The following is a 20482-nucleotide window of genomic DNA, read 5'->3' on the forward strand; positions in this document are numbered from 1 at the left end:
TTGTTTGAAGATATGGTCGATGAATGGGCCTGGCACTTTGATGAAAAGGGATTGTTTAGCGTCAAATCGGCATACCATCTGCAGAGACAATTAACTGAAGTTCAACTGGGACAGGAGGAGAGTTCAGATCCGTCTAGAGGTTTTAAATGGGAAGAAATCTGGAAAGCTGAATGTACTCCGAATGTCAGACAGTTCTTATGGCGATTCGCTCACAATAGTCTGCCTTGTCGTTTTAATCTGCAGCGCAGAGGGATGCAGATTGATACTATATGTCCTTCATGCAATCGGTTGGATGAGGATGGATGCCATTTATTTCTTAAATGTAAAGTGGCAAAAAATCTGTGGCGTACCTTTGGCTTGGAGAAGATCAGGACTGATCTGATTGAATTTGATGGACCACAGCATGTGCTCACTCATATCTTTAAGCTAAGGCGTGATCTGCAGATTTTGATCTTTGCTTTGCTGTGGTGGCGTTGGAAAGATAGAAACAAGGTGGTGGCAGGAGAGAATGGAAACTCTGAAATCAGTCTCACTCATTTGATTAGGCACACTGTCAATGATTTTGATCAATTCTGTACAAAGGAGTTAGCTAAGAAACCAAAGCCCCAGATCTGGAGTACTCCAACTGGGGATGAGTTGAAGCTGAACACTGACGGCAGTTTCTTCCCTGACACTCATACTGGAGGATGGGGTTTTATTGTTCGAGATTCTGATGGGGTGCCGGTGGGTGCAGGTGCTGGTCCGATCCAATATGTACATGATGCCTTGCATTCTGAAGCTGCTGCTTGTTTGGCTGGTTTACAGTGGTCGCAATCCTGGGGTATATCCAAAATTCAAGTGGAGACTGATTCTCAAAGACTTGTTGAAGCTATCACGACAAATATTCATGATCTGTCCGTTAACGGACATCTTTTCCGAGAGATTAAGTTTTTAACTAGTTTGAACTTTTCTAGTTTTTCTATTAAGTATTGCCCAAGGGCATGTAATAAAGTTGCGGACGCTATGGCGACCTATGGTGCAAAACTTGGGCATCAGTCTCCAGCCGTATGGCCGGACGGTGCGCCTGAATTTGTACATGGTTTAGTGGACAGCGATCGTGCTGGTTCCACCTGTTAATGGAAGTCTGGTTCCATCTCAAAAAAAAAAAAAAAAGCCGACGGCTGCGCCGCCTGTCTCCGCCGCTCGCCGGCGATTCCGCCACCCCTTTCTCTCTCTCGCCCCTCTCTCGCCCCGCCCCGCCACCGCGCCGCCCCGCCTATCGCCCCGCTGTCGCCGCGCTGTCGCCGCCAACGCGGGCGGGAGCCGGGCGGCAGCGGGCGGTACCGCCCGGCGCCAGCCGCAGCGCCCCGCGCTCCCGTCCCGCCCCACTCCCGCCCCTCTCTCGCCCGTCGGCGGGCGGTACCGCCCGCGCTGCCGCCCGCGTTGGCACCAGCCTAATAAGCCCATGTTCTTCAGGTCTCTTTACCGAATGGGCCGTCAGTAGTCTCCACTATCTGATCTCCGTCTCTGGCCGTCAGTTCGAACCCATGGCCGACGGCGAGGGCGGCGGAGAGGCCGGCGGGAGTTCCGAGTGCCTCCCCATGGACAACCTGGTGGAGGCGATGCTGAGCACTAGCCATGCGCTAGCGGAGGCGCTCGCCGCCGACCGCGCGCGCCGGGAGGCGGCCGACAGGATCCAGCGCGAGTCCTGGGAGGCGGCCCTGAAGGAGAAGGACGCCGAGATAGACAGGGTGCGAGCAGAAGCCGCGGAAGCCAAGAAGAAGCTGCAGGTGATTCGCTCGCGCCCTTGGAAGCTCCAAATCCTCTCTGGGTTTCTCTCAGTTGAGCTCTTCCTGATCCTAGCTTGTGTCCTTGGGGAAGGAAGGCCAATGCGAGCAGGAAGGTGAGGTGGGAGGCGGCATACGAGCTGCTTCTCGGTGCTAATCAGAAGCTCGCCGGTGAGGAGCCCTCGTTTCTTGATGCTACTGTACTGCGAGGATATTTCAGATTTCTTATGAATTTCTTAGGGTTTATGCGCTGCTAGGTGTCAATTTTGTTGGGTAGTGATAATGAACCCAATGCCAGTTTTTCATTTTTGTTTTCTGTTAAATGAAGATTAATGTTGCTACTGACACACTATTGCCTTCTGCTTTTAGAACTCAGAGATGCTGACACGGAGGATTCCAGAACGTGTGCAGAAACCCTCCCCAATTCTAAGGTACTTAACCTAACCTCGAAACATATAGTCCAGCTTGTGCATCTCATTAATTGACATACTTGTTGTTTTGTGTAACTGAAGGAAGCTGAAAGTTGCACAAATCCCAGTCAAAACACCGTGGATCACACTGCAAGCGACTTCAGCAAATTAAAGCAAGCTTATGACACCCTGAGCTTTAATAAGGACAGAGAAGTTTCTGCATTGCTCTTAGAAAAGGATTCTCTGCGTAGCCAGTTGAATATAATGCAGCAGGACTACGCTGAGCTCCTGAAGAACAAGGAAGTGGTGGCAGCACAAGCTACTGAATCAGCACTAAAGCTTCAGCAGAGTGTTGATGAGCTTAAGGTGTTGGCCCAAAAGAAGGATGATGAGATTGGCAGATTGCAAGCAGAAGCTGTAGAAGCCAAAAGGAAGCACGACAAGGATCTTTGTGCATTAGTCTCAGAAAAGGATTCTGTACATCACCAGTTGACTACAATGCAGCAGGACTACACTAAGCTCCTGAAGAACAAGAAAGTTTTGACCAACAAGAAGGATCATGAGATTGTCGTATTGCGAGCAGAAGCTGTTGGTGCCAAAAATAAAGTACAGAAAATGGACTTCCTCGTCAAGGAGATAGATGATGAAATCCAAAGACTCAAAGATCGGCATCCTGAGTCTGTTCAGAAGCACAACAAAGATATCAGTGAGACTCATAAAAAATCTAGGTCTAGTGACCGAGCTGTAACTGTAAGGGACAAACTGGAAAACAGTGGTATTAGACAAACAGTAGAAGAAGATTATATTTCTGAAACAAGAACAGTGGAAAACGATCGGCAAGATGAAAGAACTCATAAGCGCAGGCGTACCTCTTCCATATCAAATGTAAGCTTTGTGTTTTCAGTTATATGGCCAAGCTCACACCGATCCTTGTTTCCTTTGTTTATTTGTTTAGGACCCTGTCTTGCTATATGTATCGAGTTAATGGTCAGACAAACATGTAGAAGTAAACCTGCTTTCTTATATGTTCTTTGAATCCAGATTCAGTACTTGGCAAGAACAGACTCATGCTGTGTGGCCATGAGATTTTACTGAAATGAATAGATGAAAAGTCTTGTATTCCTTTTTAACAAAGAATCATATTTTTCTCAGTGTTCTTTTTGGCAAAAAAAAGTACCGAGGAAAAGACGATTATAAGAATCATATTTTTCTCAGTGCATGGAGTGCTTTTCTTAGCATGCAGAAGAACAAGCCCTAGGTTCACATGGTAGTATGGTACCAAATTTCTAGGGCAAGATCTCTCACCTTGTTCCAGTATGTCAAACTTGAGTTTTGATTTCCAGGATTTTCTCATAGGAGCTTCTGCTTATCTTGATTTTCAGTATTCTCTTCCTTTTGGATAATATTCACCATTTTTTGGTCTCTTATGGTTTTTTTTTTTCGTCAGATTTAGCTAACCAATATATATGCTCATTAGGATGATGAGATGGGTGGAAGTGATGCACATAATGATGTGCAGATTGGAGGTGACGAGGATGGTGACAAGCAGAGTGTAAGTGCTGAGGATGGTAATGAGCAGAGTAGAAATGATGAGGATGGTGATGAGCAGAGTAGAAGTGGTGATGATGATGAGCAGATTGGAAGTGACGAGGATGGTGACAAGCAGAGTGGAAGTGATGAGGTTGGTGATGAGCAGAGTGGAAGTGATGTGGATGGTGGTGAGCAGAGTGGAAGTGGTGAGGATGGCGATGGTGATGATAATGACAACCAGAGTGGAAGTGACGAGGAAACAACTCATAATCGAGTTCAAAAGCCTCTCAGGAACACCAAGAGAAAGAGAGGCGCTTACAATAATGAAGACAAGGGGTAAATACTCAACTACTGTTCAAAGTTTATTTTTTTTATATGTTTTTAGCACGTGTATTTCACCAGTCGACTACAAGAATTTTGATCATTGTCAGATACTGTCTGTTTTGAGTGAACACCTTGTCAAAGCTGACATCTAATTAAATGCAGCTTACCATGGCATCTAACACCACACACTCCTTGAATTACATGCAACATGAAACGGCTTAAGCTCATGGAAAAATAGCATCCTTTTAAGATGTGCATTGGGCATTTGGACGTTTGCAGTTTTATTCTTCTGTCTTTGGTGATGAACAACTGGCACATAAATCAGCCAGACATCTCCTCTTCCAGCCATTCTTCCTTCCTCCAGTGATGTTCTAACTCTCCCTAAGATGAACTGCTCCAAGAAGTTTTTTTTGAAATAGCAGAGTTGATGACATGAGTTATCAATGTGGCCAAATGATCACCATGCTTCTCTAGCACTATAAATCCAAAAGTACTGATTCTAATTGATGCAGATGGATCATGCATGTAAGTATAGCAAAATCATTTCTACCACTTCAGTATGAATGGGTGTGAATTATATTATAACAGTATTACATTTTTTTGAGAAAACGCAATGACATTGCGTTTCATTTCATTGCAAAGAAGGATAGTTTTACAAGATCACAACTCACAAGGGAGGTGTGTTACAAGGCATGGTATGACATAGCTCAGTGGACATCCCAATCTACTGGCAGCACGGCACGCAGACCTAACGCCCCCGCCCTAGCCCAAATGGTAGCTTCTGCCCGGATCCTGTCGCACGTGCCAGAGACCGAGGGCCTTTCACCCTCGAAGACACAAGCGTTGCGTTGTTTCCAGATCATCCAAGGTAGCAGTAGCGTCATAGTGGCGAGGCCCTTGTGCATTGGCTTAGGCGTGTTCTGTCACGCGGTGATCCAACAGTATTACATGGAAACTTAAGTTTCGACAAGAAAGTAGCACTACCTAAGCGATGTACTTGAGTTCTTTCATTCATAACTGTATTAAACTGAAATTTACAAAGATCAAGGGACACTCAGTCCCACTTTGCCCACGGGCAGGAACAAATGTGGAAAAAAATAGTAATCCTACTCCCTCCATCCTCGAAAGAGTGTACGTTTACGTTTTTCAAGACATATTAAGAATATTGCATTGGAAATGTGTTAACCACCATCTCTCACCTCATTAATTTCACTACATCCAATGGGCTACATGCATGTAGAAAATAAGGAGTCCATGTGCTAAATGTTATTGGTCTTAATTTCCGTGCGATGAGAGAGAAGCATTTTAAAGTGCATTGAAAAAAGAGAAGTACACTCTTTTGTGGACAAATTTTGAACCTAGATGTCCACTTATTTGAGGACAGAGGGAGTAGGTGACAATGACTAGCTGCCCCAAAAATCAATTTGAAAGAGTACTTGCAAACAGTCTGATCTTTGTTGCAGAAAGTAGTTAATACAGGTTTCCTAATATCCTATCAGTGGAGAAGATAACTATGTACCATATTGCAGAAAGTAAGAAAAACATGCAGCACAAAATGTTTTCTCGTTATTGTGAATACAAAGACAGAATACAGTTCAGAACAACAGTTCTTTCTGGATTTTTTTGTTTTGATTATCTCATGCAAGTAGCTGTCAACTTGTTGCATTTTGCCAAATAAAAGCTGTCGCAAATCTGATCAGATGTCCTTGTGTTTCTGATGGTGTTCCCTGTTTGTTCCTCTTGTTTGTGAAGAGATGTTATGACATGGCTGCGGTGCTGGAAGGCTCCAGCACCGTTGCGCTCAAGGAAGCTGGAGTTCAGCAACGGCCGGCATACTTTCAGAGTTACCGGAGACTGGGGACAGTACGTCAAGGCCGTGAATGACAGCTTGGTAGACCAACCTGACAAGCACAAGTGGTTTATCTCTTTCCTGCGCAATTTTGAGAGCTGGAGGTTGGTGATGCATGAGCAGTACCATTTACAACAATCACAGATTCTTTCTGTTCTGATTTGTGATTGGTTATAACTGAATCCTTCTAATTTTGTAGTGCTCGTGAAGTGGCCATAACCATGAAGGCATTATTAGCTGGACAACCCAAACTCATCTGCCAGCTTAATCAGTTCTTGCCTAACAATCGTCAGATCGAGGTTAAGGAACACGTTTTGTTTTTTGTTAGCTAGTACTCCCTGTGTCCAAAAATAAGTGACTCAACATTTTTCTAGATACGGATGTCTCTACGCATACGGACCGTATCTAGAAAAATGTTGAGTCACTTTTTTTGGACGGAGGGAGTATGTGATTGAACTTGAACTCCTTGCTGCATGTGATGTCCTTGGTTGCAATGAACTGGTCCACTCATCAACTAGACTACGGCATAGCCAGCATGGTTAGCACGGGCTGATGCGTGCTAGCCCGCCTTGGTTCGAGCCTCCGCGCTCGCGACTCCAGTTTTTACTCGCTAATTCTTCTATAAAAAAACCAAGGGATTCTTACCCTCTGGTCTCTTTAATTTAGACTAGCTGATCTAAACTACCATAATTCCTGCTTTTTAAGGAACAACTCATCTGATGATGAATTCTTGCCACTTGTTTTTTTCTGAGTTGGTTTTGTGTTCTGCAGCAGTTGCCTGGGTGCCGTGGCCAGGCCCGTGGCAAGGTCCCTGGTTGGGGTCATCCTAGACGTCGATATCTTCCGGGACGATCACGTGATCAGTCTCGACCAAGAGAAACAGCGGCCGAGGGAGGAGGCGCTTTGGTCATCTTTGGTCATCAATGATCCAAGCTTGTCAATAAGGAACAAGTAATGTGATGATCACTGCCGTTTCTTGTAAATGGATATTTAGGTCACGTGTATGTGTGTGCTCTGGTCAGACTCAGCTGTGGTTGTTGAAGCGTCCAGTGTTTCTTGGGTCAGAACATATGTTACATGCTGCATGGATGGAAACTATTAGAACAAGGACTGATTGATGACAGTAGCACTTGACGTGTATGGTTATCTTTTTTTGTTCGGGCCAGTTTCTTTATGTGCGAATTTCTGGCTGCCAGACTGTTAAACTTACTCTGCAAGTCGGTGTGGAAAATTAGCCCTTGAAAAACCAGTGCTATGTTTTACTCGCCAATCAGATTATAATTTAAGGAAAATTCTTGCGATCCGGCGACCCATCGTGTCGCGCGGATCGGTCGTCCCGCCTCCCTCCCGCGTCGCTTAATGGGCATGTTTTTTTCGGCCCAATAATAGTTTCGCTGCAAAACACATGGAGATGGAGTGAGATGATGAATTATTTGTTGTAAATAACCCGTAATTTTTGTAGGATTTGTTATTAACAATTGTTGTAAAGAGACAACATTTTTTTTATTTTTTGTTGATGCTAATAATAAAGTGATTTTTTATTTTGTTGTAACCATTTGTGACTTTGGATAAAATAGTAGGTGATTATTGTTGTAATTCAATCTGTAGCAAATTAAATGTCGCTTGTCCACTTTGCATCATTTTGCAAACATATTGATTTTTATTGTAATCGTTTGTGACTTTTTGTAAAAAAAGTTGGTGACTTTTGTTGTAATTCAATATGTAACAAATTAATGGTTTCTTTTATTTTTTTGCAAACATATGGATTTTTGTTGTAATAGTCTTCGGTTTTTGTTAATAATAATGGCTACTTTTGTTGTAAATTGATCTCCAACAAAACAATTTGTTGGTTTAACCACTTTTATTGTGACATTACTTTTAAAACATGTTGCGACTTTTTATTGTAATAGTATATATTTTTTGTACGCGGAGAGATGATTTTTGTTGTAATACTCTTCACATTAGGAGGTACTGCGAGTTGGTTTCCAGAAAAAGGAGGGTGGCAAATGTAAAACTGCATTTAAACTATAATCTGAGAAATATAGTACTGCGGGTTGATTCTCCAGAAACCGGGGGCTATAATGTAAACTTCCTAATGCGACTGATTCTGCCCGTCGGATCGCCATCGGACGGCGCGGAGGACGACCGATTTTTGGCCCCGTATCCACCGCCCGACGCGTAGCGTTCGCCATAATTTAACTGTAAATTTTGTGTTAGCCAGGATGTGAATTGAACTCCTTGTATTTCCTACTACCTTAATCCATCGGAACTACTAGGGTTTTATAGATTCACTTATTTTCGCTTATATCTAGTCTACTTTTAGTATGTATATTCACTTATTTTGGTCTGTATTTAGCTACTTTAAAATTGTTTAAACGGTCTTATATTACTGAACGTAGGTAGTAGCTGCTAAATGAAGAAAGAAAAACCCAATCTTTTTTTGTGGGGTATTAACTCGTGTTCGAAAGGGAGAGATGCGAGACACCAGAGCACACTTCTAATTAAGGTGAGGTATTTATTTACATGAGGCCAAAAAAATAAATAGAAAAAGACACAACTGTTACACTACACTGTTCCCACTTTTACTTCATTGAAACAAAAATGGTTCAACTAAAAAATTATATACTAGTAATGTTCTTGCTCTATCCTGCTGTATCTTAACCCAGTAGCAAAATGTAACCAAAGCTAACTGAAGGTGTTCCTTCATTGGTTCTCAGCGTGCATTTCTAGAATAGAAGGAATCGTGCTAAGTGAAGGTGCTGAACTTTGATAATTTGCTTTATTTTGTCTACAACTCATTTCCAATGGTAGTTAACATGTCACGTGGGAACTGCATCCAGGTTGCACGCGTGTGCGGCTCCGGGGTGACCTCTTCCTTCGCCAGAAAAACCATCCCTCCGGGACTCTATGGCCACACTGGCGGTGGGGGCGCCCTGGTTGACAAAGATGGCAACACGGGCGGAGTTAGCGTGTGAATAATGGGCAGTTTTACTCATATTTCTACGCATTTACTTGATGTTTATTGCTCTAGATGTGAACTATACACATATATACAAGTTTTTGTAAAAAACAATGGGTGTACATTTGTACACCCATGTACAGATCTCCCTCCGCCTATGGATGGCAAGAGTGAGAACATCACCCTCCTGTGTGGCGGTGGGATGCGATAGTCTAGGCCGTGGGCCAAAGAGCTACGGCTGCAACGATCATTGCCCTCCGCTGTCTCCTCCGCCACAATACCGTTTGTCATCATGGGAGTGTGGCATCTAGGCTCATCCTTAATTTATCTGCCGGCTTTTCCCGGTTGGTCGGGTGGCCGGTGATGGCGGTTGTGTGAGGGCTCGACCTAAAAAAGGCGGTGGTCCTAGGGTTTCTCTCGCGTCAAGAGGAAGATTTAATTGATGCCAGTCCTTCTTGATCTGGCTGGAGTGTGGAGTTTCGAAAGACTCCGCCGGTAAACTCCTTAGTGCGCCTTAAGCCTTGAGATTGCCGGCTCAGACTAGATTCGATTGTGCGCACACATGTTTTTTTCCCTAGCCGTTTAGTTCAGGAGGGAGTTGGCATGAAGCTCTGGTATCTTTTGCCATCAGGGGACATGTGTTGGTCTATGGTGAAGTCAGAGGCGGAGAATGTCATGAAAGTTGAAATTTGAGGACTACTAATGGTGGTTCAACTCTTTGCGGCCATGATGAATTTGCTTGGTGTTTTGGGTTTCTTAGCAGCGGTATGCAAACAGGGCAACATCACATATTATGTTCAAAGTCTTACCTTTTAGGGTGAAAATCCAAAGTTTAGCCCTAATTGATTATAACTGATCGTCGAAGGTATTGTTTTGAGAGCGGGGACCATCTATAGGATGAAAATTTAAAATCTTCGATCGGGCGACGATGACACTTATGTATTGTTTCCTTCTTGGAGCATCGTTTTTGGAGAACCTGAAATTCGTTGCTTTAGTGGTGTTTGTGTTGTTGTTGCAAGGACTGAAACACTAAAACACTACAACGGGATGACTTTTATTTTTTTAGCTTTTTTTTTATGTCTGCCTCCATACTGCCATTTGGTATTGCATCGTTGCAGAGGCTAGGAGCAATTGGTATCTTCGTGATATTAGTATATTCTCTTTATCAGAAAAAGTTAACATGTCACCTTGAATGAATATATGTGCTGTGGTGCTACCACTGTCGCTCTCTTTTCGTTACCATCTCGATCAAAAATCAGTTTTAGAAATCTAATGTATTTCCAGCCTGTGAGTGCATTGGATAATCTGAAGGTTTATTTATTAAGAGAAGGCATGTATGTACGAGCTGTAACAACAAGATAGTAACTAGCCAGTTTGGCTTATTTTCCGTTGAACATTTTAGTTGCCCACTTGAATAAAAGATGACTGATCCTGCATATTGCATTAGGAGAAGTGTGCAAGGATGGCTGCAACAATGCTTTGAAGCAAGGTTCAAAGCTGAAGAAATATAGCAGTTGCAGGATCGGATCATAGCAGTTGAGATTTTTCTGAGACGGATTTCACTCTGGTGAGTTATAGCCAGCATTCGACACATTTTACAGCAAATACAGCAAATGTGTCGCTCCAGAATTACATGGGGCTTGAACTAGTAGAAATCAGGGTACACCTTTTTCTGACAAGGGAAATAAAATTAAAAAATAAATGATGTCCATCTTCACTAGAGAGCAATAATCATGGCACAAACAAAAAAGCACAACATCAATTATAAAGTCATTCATCGTATCCAACTCATGTTAGCTTCACATCCTTGAGAAGTCTTGCAGCCATAGCCCCGGACCTTCTGATTTCCCAGTCGTCCATGTTTCCGTGTTCCGCTTCCTCAGAAGCTGCACAAGATTCAGTCTTCACTCCTGGATCTTCATATTCTCCTCCTGGGTTGGAGGCATCGTCATCCTCCTCCTCGGTGATACCATTATCGTTGGGTCCAGCATCGAGGACATGTGGAGCTTTGAGGTCCATCATGTAAAGATTTATACTAGGATGCTGATATTTAGCATCCATCTGTGAAAGAGGCGTGAGGGTGAAAAGCATCTTAAACACGGATGCAAACAAGTAGAAAAGAATAAAACAATGTAATGAGCTGAACCCAAAATAAGTACCTTCGATTTAGATATAGTTTTCACATCAAAGTTGCTTTTCCACATCTCCATCATCTGTTCATGGACGGTGGTAGAACGGATCTCATGTCCTAGCTGGTTATAAAGCAACTAAACATTCAGTTGTGCCCTTCTGCAGATCTTTTGCGCACGAGTAACTAAATATCGTAGCTGGTTATAAAACAATCGAAGAGGGGAAACCACCCACCAATACTTTTGTCTTGGGACCAGATAGTGCAATAATTGTCTCCAGTAGAGGTTGCAATAGATGTTCTGAATAAACCTTGAGAACAAGCAAATGAACAAGTGGTAAGTCTCTCTGTTATCGATGAACCACTATATTGTTACGGTCGATTATAACTTGTTCTGTTGAATGTTTGTCATCTGCCTTTAAATTTGAACATCTCTCTGAATTTTTATTTCAATTCATAGGGTATGCCCACAGTTTATGACAGTAGAAGGACACATGTTCCCAAGAATATGTAATGTGAGCAATAAGAATAAATTAATAAATTTAGGTAGATGTTTGTGAGGTTCCCCGTGTAAAAAAAGGGCAACACAGGTCATGGATGATGAGTATAATATCAGTCATAGTTACAGCAATACATTATCCTGATTTAATTCAGCATATAAACTTGTATAAACTGGAAGTAGGATATGCTATTTTAGGGAAGAACTTGCACCAAACACAAGGGTACACCAGAAATCTTACAACATCAGTACCAATGATGTAATCAAATGGAGGTTCAACGGCTCTGATATGTTCTTTGTTTCCCCAATCCAGTTCTGCAACCGTAACCATGCCGAAGGAACCTACATGCCATACACTCTGTATAAGCACCACCAGTAATATCCATGCGTGGTAAGAATAATAATCCACTGAAAGAACACATGCTATAACAAAATGCGGATAACTAGTAACAAGCATTATAACATAAAGTCGCTTCTATCAAGAGTACTCATGCTGGTTCTCTTTGATAACAAAAAAACCTGAGTCAGGATTCGACTGTGCGATCCACGATTTGTTGCGTTCAACATTCCTCATGAGCAGCGGGAGCACCTCAACTTGGTCGGTCGTAACAACGTCACAGCCCAACAACGCCATTCCTAAATGAAAAACTTAGATTATTTTCCTCCAGAGAGCACCTCCAGCAAAGATATAGATACCTCATCAGAAAGTAGAATGAGAGTTCAGCTTACCGAGCCCGGCAAGGCCACAACCAGCTCCTAACTCAATCGCCCGTTTTCCTTTCAGTTTAGATGGACAAAACCTGCCTTTCCTGCTATTCTTTTCCTGCAAACATCAAGCGTTCTGATGGTGATAAGATTAAACTGATAGAGTTCGTTCAGTCACTGAAACCAAAGTCAAGTCAGACATTGACACTAGCGCTAGCAAATCAAGCTTGCAAGCTACAGAACTGTAAAGGGGAGCTCAGAATCCAAAACCATTACCATGAATTTGGCAAACACCATTGATGAGTCCCATACCGTAGTCCCAAGGTGCTTAGAGTTAGGGTCCTGCAGATAATAAGCAAATACTAAGAAACAGAGGAAAAAATCAGACTTGCAGAGTGGCACTGTGGCAGCACAGAAGCTCAGAGGAGACCACGGACCTGAGAAATATGCAGGCGGTGTCCCATCATTTCTAGCGTGATCGCCGACGTGCTCGGGGAGTTCAGCCTGCCATCAATCAGATGCCACCGTATGAGCGAAGCGAGATGGTCTGAGTCTGATTACTCCCAATCTCTGCTGAAACTACAGCTAACTAGGTGCAGAGTAAAACGATGAGAGGCCTCGCGTGCTTGCCTGTCGTAGTCCATGGCCGCCGGACTCCGGCGGCGTCGCAGGTGCGGCGGCGAGGGTTTCGGCGAGTATAGGAGGACAGTGGAGCAAATCTTGTCGGCGTTGTGTGGCGGAGGCCCATACATACGTTTTAGTTTAGTTGGGCTTTGCGCGATTACTCCACCTCCCAAGCCCACTCCACGCGTCCGATTCAAACTCCAGATGAGCGGCGCCGTGTCTCCCTCCACCTCTCCGGCGCCGACGAGGCCTCCCGCCACGCGCCGCCTGCCCAGGCTCCGCCGAGCCGGCGGCGCGATCGCCGCCGCCGCACCGGGGGGCTTCCTCCACCTCTCCCTCCTCGCATCGCTCCGCCGCCGCCCCTCCCTCGCGGCGCACGCGCAGCTCCTCCTCCTCGGCCTCCCGCTCCCCGCCCACGCCGCCTCCCGCCTCCTCCGCCCGCACCTCCGCTCTGGCCACCATCTCGCCTCGCTCCGCCTCTTCCTCCAGATCCTACGCGAACCTTCCGTCGACACAGAGGCCGTCCCCAACTCCCACTCCCTCTCCGCCGCTCTCGCAGCTTGCTCCCGCCACGCGTCCCCCACGCCCGGGCTCTCCACCCACGCCTTCCTCATCAAGTCAGGCCACGTCTCCGACCTCTTCGCCGCCAACTCGCTGCTCCACTTCTACGGATCATTCGGTTCACCCTCTCTCGCACGCAGGCTGTTCGATGAAATGCCGGTCAGGGACACCGTATCTTTCAACACTCTGATCGACTCATATGTCAAGTCCTTCTGTATCGACGATGCTTTCGCGGCATTTGGTATGATGCTGGACAGAGGATTCCGGTTGGATAGGTGGACTGTCACAGCCTTGTCGGGCGCATGTGCTGGACTGATGGATTTGAGGGCGGCCAAAGCGGTGCACGGAGTTGCCAGGAGAACGCTTGCCACGAAGGTGTTTCATTCACAAGAGGTGGTGATCGGGTTGGTGGACATGTACTTGCAGTGCAGGGGGCTGGCACTTGCCAGGAAGGTGTTCGATTTGGCAGGGGAGAAGGCCAGGGATGTGAGGTTATGGAGCATGATGGTGTCAGGGTATGCAAGGTCCGGGGATGTTGAAATGGCTAGAAACTTATTTGAAGAGATGCCTAAGAAGGATTTGGTCGCGTGGACGGCTCTCATTGGTGGATATGTGCAGGCAGGCAGGTACAAGGAGGCATTGGTGTTATTTGAGGAGATGGAGGAGGCAGGGTTTCAGGCGGATCAAGTCACAGTAGCTACACTGATTTCAGCTTCTGTTCAGTGTGGTACGATCGATGTGGCAAAGAGGCTTCATCACCGTGTGAAGCATAATGGGCTGATTAGCAGAGATTCAAGGCTTGCTACATGCTTTGTGGACATGTATGCAAAGCATGGGTGCATACAGACAGCTATGGATGTGTTTTGTGGTGTCAGTGACGAGTTTAAGACCGTGGAGTTGTTCAATGCTATGATAAATGGACTTGCTCATGCCAGCTTTGGTGAGAAAGCCATTACTCTTTTCGATGAAATGGGGTCACTTGGGCTCCATCCTGATAAGATCACGTTTATGGCAGTCCTGTGTGCGTGCAGCCGCAGTGGCTTGGTGTCACGAGGATTTGAAATATTTGATTCAATGGTAGATAAGTATGGAGTCGAACAAGACGTTAAGCATTATGCTTGCATGTCTGAAATTCTTGCAAGAGATGGACGACTTGATGATGCTTACCGTTTCATCCAGAACATGCCTTTCGAAGCAAATAAGGTTGTGTGGTCAGCTCTTCTCAGAGCATGTAGGATCCATGGAAATATTAAGATTGGAAAACTTGCAGAAGGGAAACTTCTTCAGTTTGATCCTAGCCGCAAGCCAGAAAACCTCCTCTTGTCTGACTTATTTGCAAATGGAAAGAGAAAAGAGAGGGCTGCAAGGGTGAGAAAGGCTATAAAGCACAAACCTGAGCACAGGCAAACAAAATGTAGCTATATAGAGTGGAATGGTAAGCTTCACCAATTTGGGACTACCACAGATACTTCCCACCCTCAGGCCAAGGAAATTAGTTTGATCCTTGAAGAAATGTCGAGGAAGTTGCGCATTTTAGGACACAATATGAGTAGTAAGGGCGAGACTGCTAACCATAGTGAGATGGTTGCTCTAGCATTTGGGTTGGTAAATTTAGTCCAAGACCCTCAAACCCCAATAAAAATTGTCAGTAAGCGTCGGATGGATGTTTCTTGTCATTCTTCATTCAAGTATCTGTCCAAGATTTACAACAGAGATATTTGTGTGAATGATGGGATCAGGCTTCATAAAATGAAACAAGGGTCATGCTCTTGCATGGACCACTGGTGATGATGTGGGTAACTTTCTATTACTTATCTTTTCCTTTTTATTGTGGTAGACATACATACTTCTTGTTCAGAATAAAACCAAAACCTTCTTTGTGCCTGTTGATTAAGATCTAAACCTAAGTGCGTTGACCAAAAACCAACAACTCACAATTGAATGCAGATTGACAGCTGACCTACCTCTGTCAGAATTGGAACTGGTCACTCCACATCATTGTGTTGTCAAACCTCAAAGTAAAGTAAGAGCACAAAAGGAAGCTAACAATTGGTTGTTGCAATGGCAAACTACTGAATTTTCATCACCTTTGCTTTAGAAAAATATGTGCTGTAAAATATAAATTCATATTCTCATAATTAATTCTACAATTTCAAATCTACGTTGTTGTTAGGTTGCTATGTTTCAATATTTATATGTTTTTATTTATACTGGTTATGTGAAGTCAGATTAAGCATTCATTTTCATCCATAAGAAGGTGACGAAGGTGATGACCAACCACACCAATTGCTAACCTTTTCTTTTCTGCTCCAACTCTTTGCTTTCAGTATAAGTAAGATACTCACACTCTTCCCGGTGAACTGAAGTATCAAGAAAGCTTAAGACAAGGTATAAGTGATCATGGAAAAGGTATGTTGTTTGTAGCATCTTAAACTATGTGCACAGCCATAGTACAATTAATTCTTCATATTATGCTATGAGATTCAGAGGTTCTTACGAATGTGTGACAGGAACAACACAAGGACAATGCGTCAAAAACTTGTGTTCTTAAGGTCATCATGCACTGCCAGTGCAATGGTTGCATCAAGAAGATCAGTGATGGGGTAAGAGAGATCACCCTTTCAGAAGGTACTTGTGCAAGTCGCTCAAATGAGCATCTCTTTCTGATAGACTATTTGTTCATGTCTTCTGTTGGACTGCATTTCTGAATGAACTAAATTATGGCCTCCTTCATGTTTCTATGTTATGAAGGCGTGGAGAGGGCTGATCTGGTGGTAGAGACAGCAGAGGTGATAGTTATTGGCAGAATGGACCCAGAGAAGCTCTGCTGTTTGTTGCATGAGCTAACACAGAAGCATGTCAAGATAGAAACCCAAGCAACCGTGTCCGAAGAAGATACTGCAGCATCTCAGCAAACCAAGAACGGAGTTAGCCAGGTACAATGATAAATCATAATACAGATATAATTATGACGTTGAAAAGTAGAAAGCTAGTGCATGTTCTCCAAAAAGAGAAGTACCAAACTGGCTGCTGTAGATTGGCATACCGTTGTTTCAGCCTTATTTATGTTGCTATTCCTTGGTGTTCTTTTGTAGTTGTGGGAATAGCAGGTGCATAGAACACTGAATTCAGGTTGTACCGAGCTAGGTAATTTGGCTGCCGTAGGCTTCTCATTTGTCTAATTAAGGCTGTCTGTCCAAATGCCACATTCTGATTATATGTCTCCTTGTGGATGTCATTAAATATTTGAAACTTTGCCTCCATTTCGTCAAAGAGAAGTAGGAAGCTAGTAGGTCAGCGGCTATCTTTTTCTTTTAGAGAGGTCACCTGCTATCTGATCCACTTCATGATCACATTTCGTCAAACTGGATATTTCAGGCCCTTGAGAGCCCAGGAAGACGGCGAAATGGCCTCGGCTCCTTCCCCTTGATGCCAAGCGCCCCGCCACTGCCGGAGACATGGAGGACCCCTGCCATGCCTTCCGGGCGATGTGCGTACCTCTAGTCGGCGCCTTCTCCCGGCGAGCTCGGCGTGTGGGCCGCATCCGACGTGACGGGCACACTGGCAGCCTATGAGCTCTGAATGCGGAGCCACCAGATGTTGCAATCCATCGTCAACTTCATGCTATATCACCATTGTACCTTGTTCTAGTTTAGTGAGGCCCCGGTTTGGAGCACTTGTCAGTTGTCATCCCCTATGACTGGCAAGGGTACTAACCTAAGATGAGCGGACGGCACGTTCTGATTTGCTTCTTTGTGATGTTCTGTATGATCACGAGTAATGTATCAACGTTTATTAGAAGTTTAGGACTAGATCTAGCATGTGTCGCAGTAAAGCAAGAAGCAAGTGCGGGCACTGAAGGAACAATCAAGGAAAGGAAGCCTAAGTCCTGCGTCAACCACGCGTTGGATCGCCATTAAGAAGAAGGAAGCAGTTAGAATTTGGAACATGGGCTGGAGATCTGGCCAGATCACAGAAATGGCCAGCGTGTGTGATCGTCCACGCGGCGCGACTCGGGTCCGGTCAATGGGGTTGAGTCTTTGCTGGTCTGCTGTTTATTTACTGTGACGAGTTATGCATTTCCTTGTTTATCCTGTTGTAAGAAAAACCTTGACTAGTCGAATGAGGCAAAACTTTTACCTACTTTTTAGAAACATCAAGTAACTCTATTGCTCCATTGCTAAGTAGAGAGGCCTTCACATGATCATGTGCAATATGTGGCTGGCTATTTCATGGGTAGCGAGTTAGAACTGGATCTGCATGTGTGGCCGGCAGTAAACAAGAAGCGAGTGCAGGAATCGTCAAGCGAGCGATCAAAGCAAGCCAATTCATCCACGTCAACCACGGGTCGGATCGCCATTAAGAAGAAGAAGAAGGAAGTCGTGGCTATGGAGAAGGGACTGGAGATCACGGCATCTCCAACGGGACGATGCATTTGGGACAATATTGGTATGAGAGATACAAAAATGATAAATTGTTTGAGAGAGGACAAAAAGAATTTGCACGGATCTTGAATTCTTGATGCAGTATAAACGGTCTGGATATGAGTGCTCACCAAGCATGCTCTCAAAGTCCACTCTCGGAACAGAACAACTAAAAGCATATGCGTGCAACATTGATATTTACTGTACACTATTGCTGATTACTAATAGTCAACTGGAAGTAGTTAGCAGATCAACAATGAGTTAACCACACATATTCGACTTAGTGGATTCTAAGGATGCTGCCCACTGCCTTGCAGAAACATCCGAGGAAAGTAAAACAACCGAGCTGCTGGTCCTGTCGGTGATCCTCCCTGCTTGTTAGTACCGAGCCATTGTCCATGCCTAATGTGATGATGAACTCAACACAAGCATCCTTAAGCTGGTGGCAGCTGTGCAGATCAGCTAAAGCCAACGTACTAGCAACAGTGTGCGCGTTCAGGCTCGTCGACAAGATGTTGGCGCACTGCGCCTTGAGCCTATCCATGCCGTACCGATCAGCGGCGGCGAGCAGATGCCGCGCGAGCTCTCGGTTCGAGTCCTCGTCGAGATCGTCTATGGCAGTAGGGAAACAGTCCGTGTAGATGACGTCGAGCAGGACCTTGAAGACGGCAGGATACACGTCTTGGATGGTGATGCACCCGCTCTCTCTCATCGGCCCAAAGAGCTCCGCCTTGAACACCGGGGACCTCATGGCGAGCACCATCCTGTGCGCGGCGAACCTCTCCCCCCGCACTTGGAACGTGACGTCCGCCAGCTCCCCGGACTCCAGCAGGCGCCCCAGGTGCGCCGGCAGGTCCGACGACGGCGGCGTTGGGATGCCCAGCCGTGTCGTCGCGGACGTGCGGGGCTCGCCCATGACGGTGAGGGTGAACTCGATGACGAGGCGGTCGCTGTCTCGGTCGACGTAGGTCGCCTCAAGCGCGGCCGTCGTCATCGGGCTGATTCCTTCCCTGGCATGCGTCGTGTTGTATAGCCCGATCCCGCTGTGCCGGATCCTCCGCGACCGCCCCGTGGCCGGGTTCACGAACCGCGCGACGAAGGCCGCCCTCGCCGTGGCGCCGCTGGTCATCAGCTCGAGGTACAGCGACATGTTGCCCGCTTTGGGTGCGTAGAGGCATCCCGAGGGGTAGAAGACGACGGACCAGTCGTAGCCACCGACGGGGAAGGTGCCGGACCTTACTCAGTTCGTGGCGGAGAGGCCTTTGATCAGGCTGTAGTTGCGGACCTCGAACCGGTGTAAGCCCTCCACCTTCTCCATCGTGCAAGTCGACTTTGTGGTGGCCCTCGTCCCCGTTTGGCTAGACGGCGGCCAGGAGGCAGCCATCCTCGATCTTGATTCGGGCACGCGAGAAGCACGCGCGACTTCCTTCTTGGTTGGTACTCTGCACGTTAACTAGTCTATAAGATAGAATACGATCATATGTCGATTTTGAGTGGAACTTCGACTAAGAAGTTTGAAGCATCAACTATTTCTCCATAAGGGACAATAAAAAAAAGTCTGTTTTAAACCTTGAATTCATAGGTGAAATCTGAAACAGACCCCAAACTCCTAATCCCTTAAATAAAACCCTGAAATATTTGATCCCAGTCAATCCCGACAGATTTTCTCCAACGTTTGTTTGATCGCTGATGGGCCACTGGGAAATCGAGATTAGGGCATGAACAATGGTTGATAAGATCATCTTATCTTAAACCCACCACCTAGTCTAGATATAACAACAAAATATGATATACAATGGGTTATTTTTAGTCTTATCTCTAGTAATGAGACATCCCTAAATATGTGGTGAGAGAGATTGGTGCAGTGCTAAGAGATGACCTCTTAGCTAAGAGAAGACAAACCTCTTTTTTCTATTTCTCTCTCCTGCATGTCATCAATTATCCTACGTGGCATCCTTAAGATATAAGCATTGTACATGCCCTTAAGGAAGGATTAGGGTGACACGTAAGCCAACTTTATTTCCTCCCCGTTCATCTCGCATGAAACATAAACATTCACATTTGGAACCGCACTCCCTCGTCCCCAATCTCTCCATCCTCTCCGGCGAGTTTTTCCATTGATCTGGTTGCAGCGAAGTTCACAGTCAGATCAGATGCTGATTTTGCTATTGCGGAGACGGGTGCGTTGAGACTCTCCCGCTTGAATCTGTGGCAGTGATGGTGATCGGTTGATCGTGGTGCTCAGATGTTCGGCGCAACGGACAAGATCAGGTGTTGCTTCTAGAGATGGTAGATGATACGCCTCCGACGTATCGATAATTTCTTATGTTCCATGCCATATTATTGATGATACCTACATGTTTTATGCACACTTTATGTCATATTCGTGCATTTTCTGGAACTAACCTATTAACAAGATGCCGAAGTGCCGCTTCGTCGTTTTCTGCTGTTTTTGGTTTCAGAAATCCTAGTAACGAAATATTCTCGGAATTGGACGAAATCAAGACCCGGGGTCCTATTTTGCCACGAACCTTCCAGAAGACCGAAAGGGATACGAAGTGGGGCGACGAGGCGCCGCCACCATAGGGCCGCGCGGCCAGAGGGGGCCCGCGCCGCCCTATGGTGTGGGCCCCTCGTCAGCCCTCCGACTCCGCCCTTCCGCCTACTTAAAGCCTCCGTCGCGAAACCCCTGATGCGAAAAAC

The 20482-nt window shown here is 45.4% G+C and overlaps 3 protein-coding genes across 4 annotated transcripts; 2 read left to right on the top strand and 1 right to left on the bottom strand.

The window, feature by feature from the left end:
• Window positions 1-1526: 1526 nt before the first annotated feature.
• Window positions 1527-7008, top strand: LOC124691019 (eukaryotic translation initiation factor 5B-like). Its single transcript, XM_047224312.1, has 8 exons — window positions 1527-1769; window positions 1843-1882; window positions 2136-2197; window positions 2279-3061; window positions 3696-4042; window positions 5783-5983; window positions 6079-6178; window positions 6651-7008. The coding sequence occupies exons 1-8, from the start codon at window positions 1527-1529 to the stop codon at window positions 6804-6806; spliced, it is 1932 nt and encodes a 643-aa protein (XP_047080268.1). The 3' UTR covers window positions 6807-7008.
• A 3378-nt stretch (window positions 7009-10386) lies between these two features.
• On the bottom strand, window positions 10387-12688 carry LOC124688912 (protein N-lysine methyltransferase METTL21A-like). Its single transcript, XM_047222528.1, has 8 exons — window positions 12608-12688; window positions 12447-12512; window positions 12195-12288; window positions 11985-12101; window positions 11707-11807; window positions 11203-11277; window positions 10998-11090; window positions 10387-10899 (listed from the first exon to the last, which is right to left on the bottom strand). Exons 1-8 carry the CDS (start codon window positions 12635-12637, stop codon window positions 10627-10629), a joined length of 849 nt encoding a protein of 282 aa, XP_047078484.1. The 5' UTR covers window positions 12638-12688; the 3' UTR covers window positions 10387-10626.
• A 743-nt stretch (window positions 12689-13431) lies between these two features.
• On the top strand, window positions 13432-16275 carry LOC124688913 (pentatricopeptide repeat-containing protein At3g22690-like). Of its 2 annotated transcripts, none has more exons than XM_047222531.1 (4): window positions 13432-15151; window positions 15683-15764; window positions 15866-15983; window positions 16107-16275. In XM_047222531.1, exon 1 carries the CDS (start codon window positions 13509-13511, stop codon window positions 15141-15143), a length of 1635 nt encoding a protein of 544 aa, XP_047078487.1. In that variant the 5' UTR covers window positions 13432-13508; the 3' UTR covers window positions 15144-15151; window positions 15683-15764; window positions 15866-15983; window positions 16107-16275. The 2 variants fall into 2 exon arrangements, with proteins under 2 accessions (XP_047078487.1, XP_047078486.1); XM_047222530.1 differs by having other exon boundaries at window positions 13432-15147.
• Window positions 16276-20482: the final 4207 nt, after the last annotated feature.

Source organism: Lolium rigidum, chromosome 2, assembly GCF_022539505.1.
Source record: "Lolium rigidum isolate FL_2022 chromosome 2, APGP_CSIRO_Lrig_0.1, whole genome shotgun sequence".
Taxonomy (NCBI): Eukaryota; Viridiplantae; Streptophyta; class Magnoliopsida; order Poales; family Poaceae; genus Lolium; species Lolium rigidum.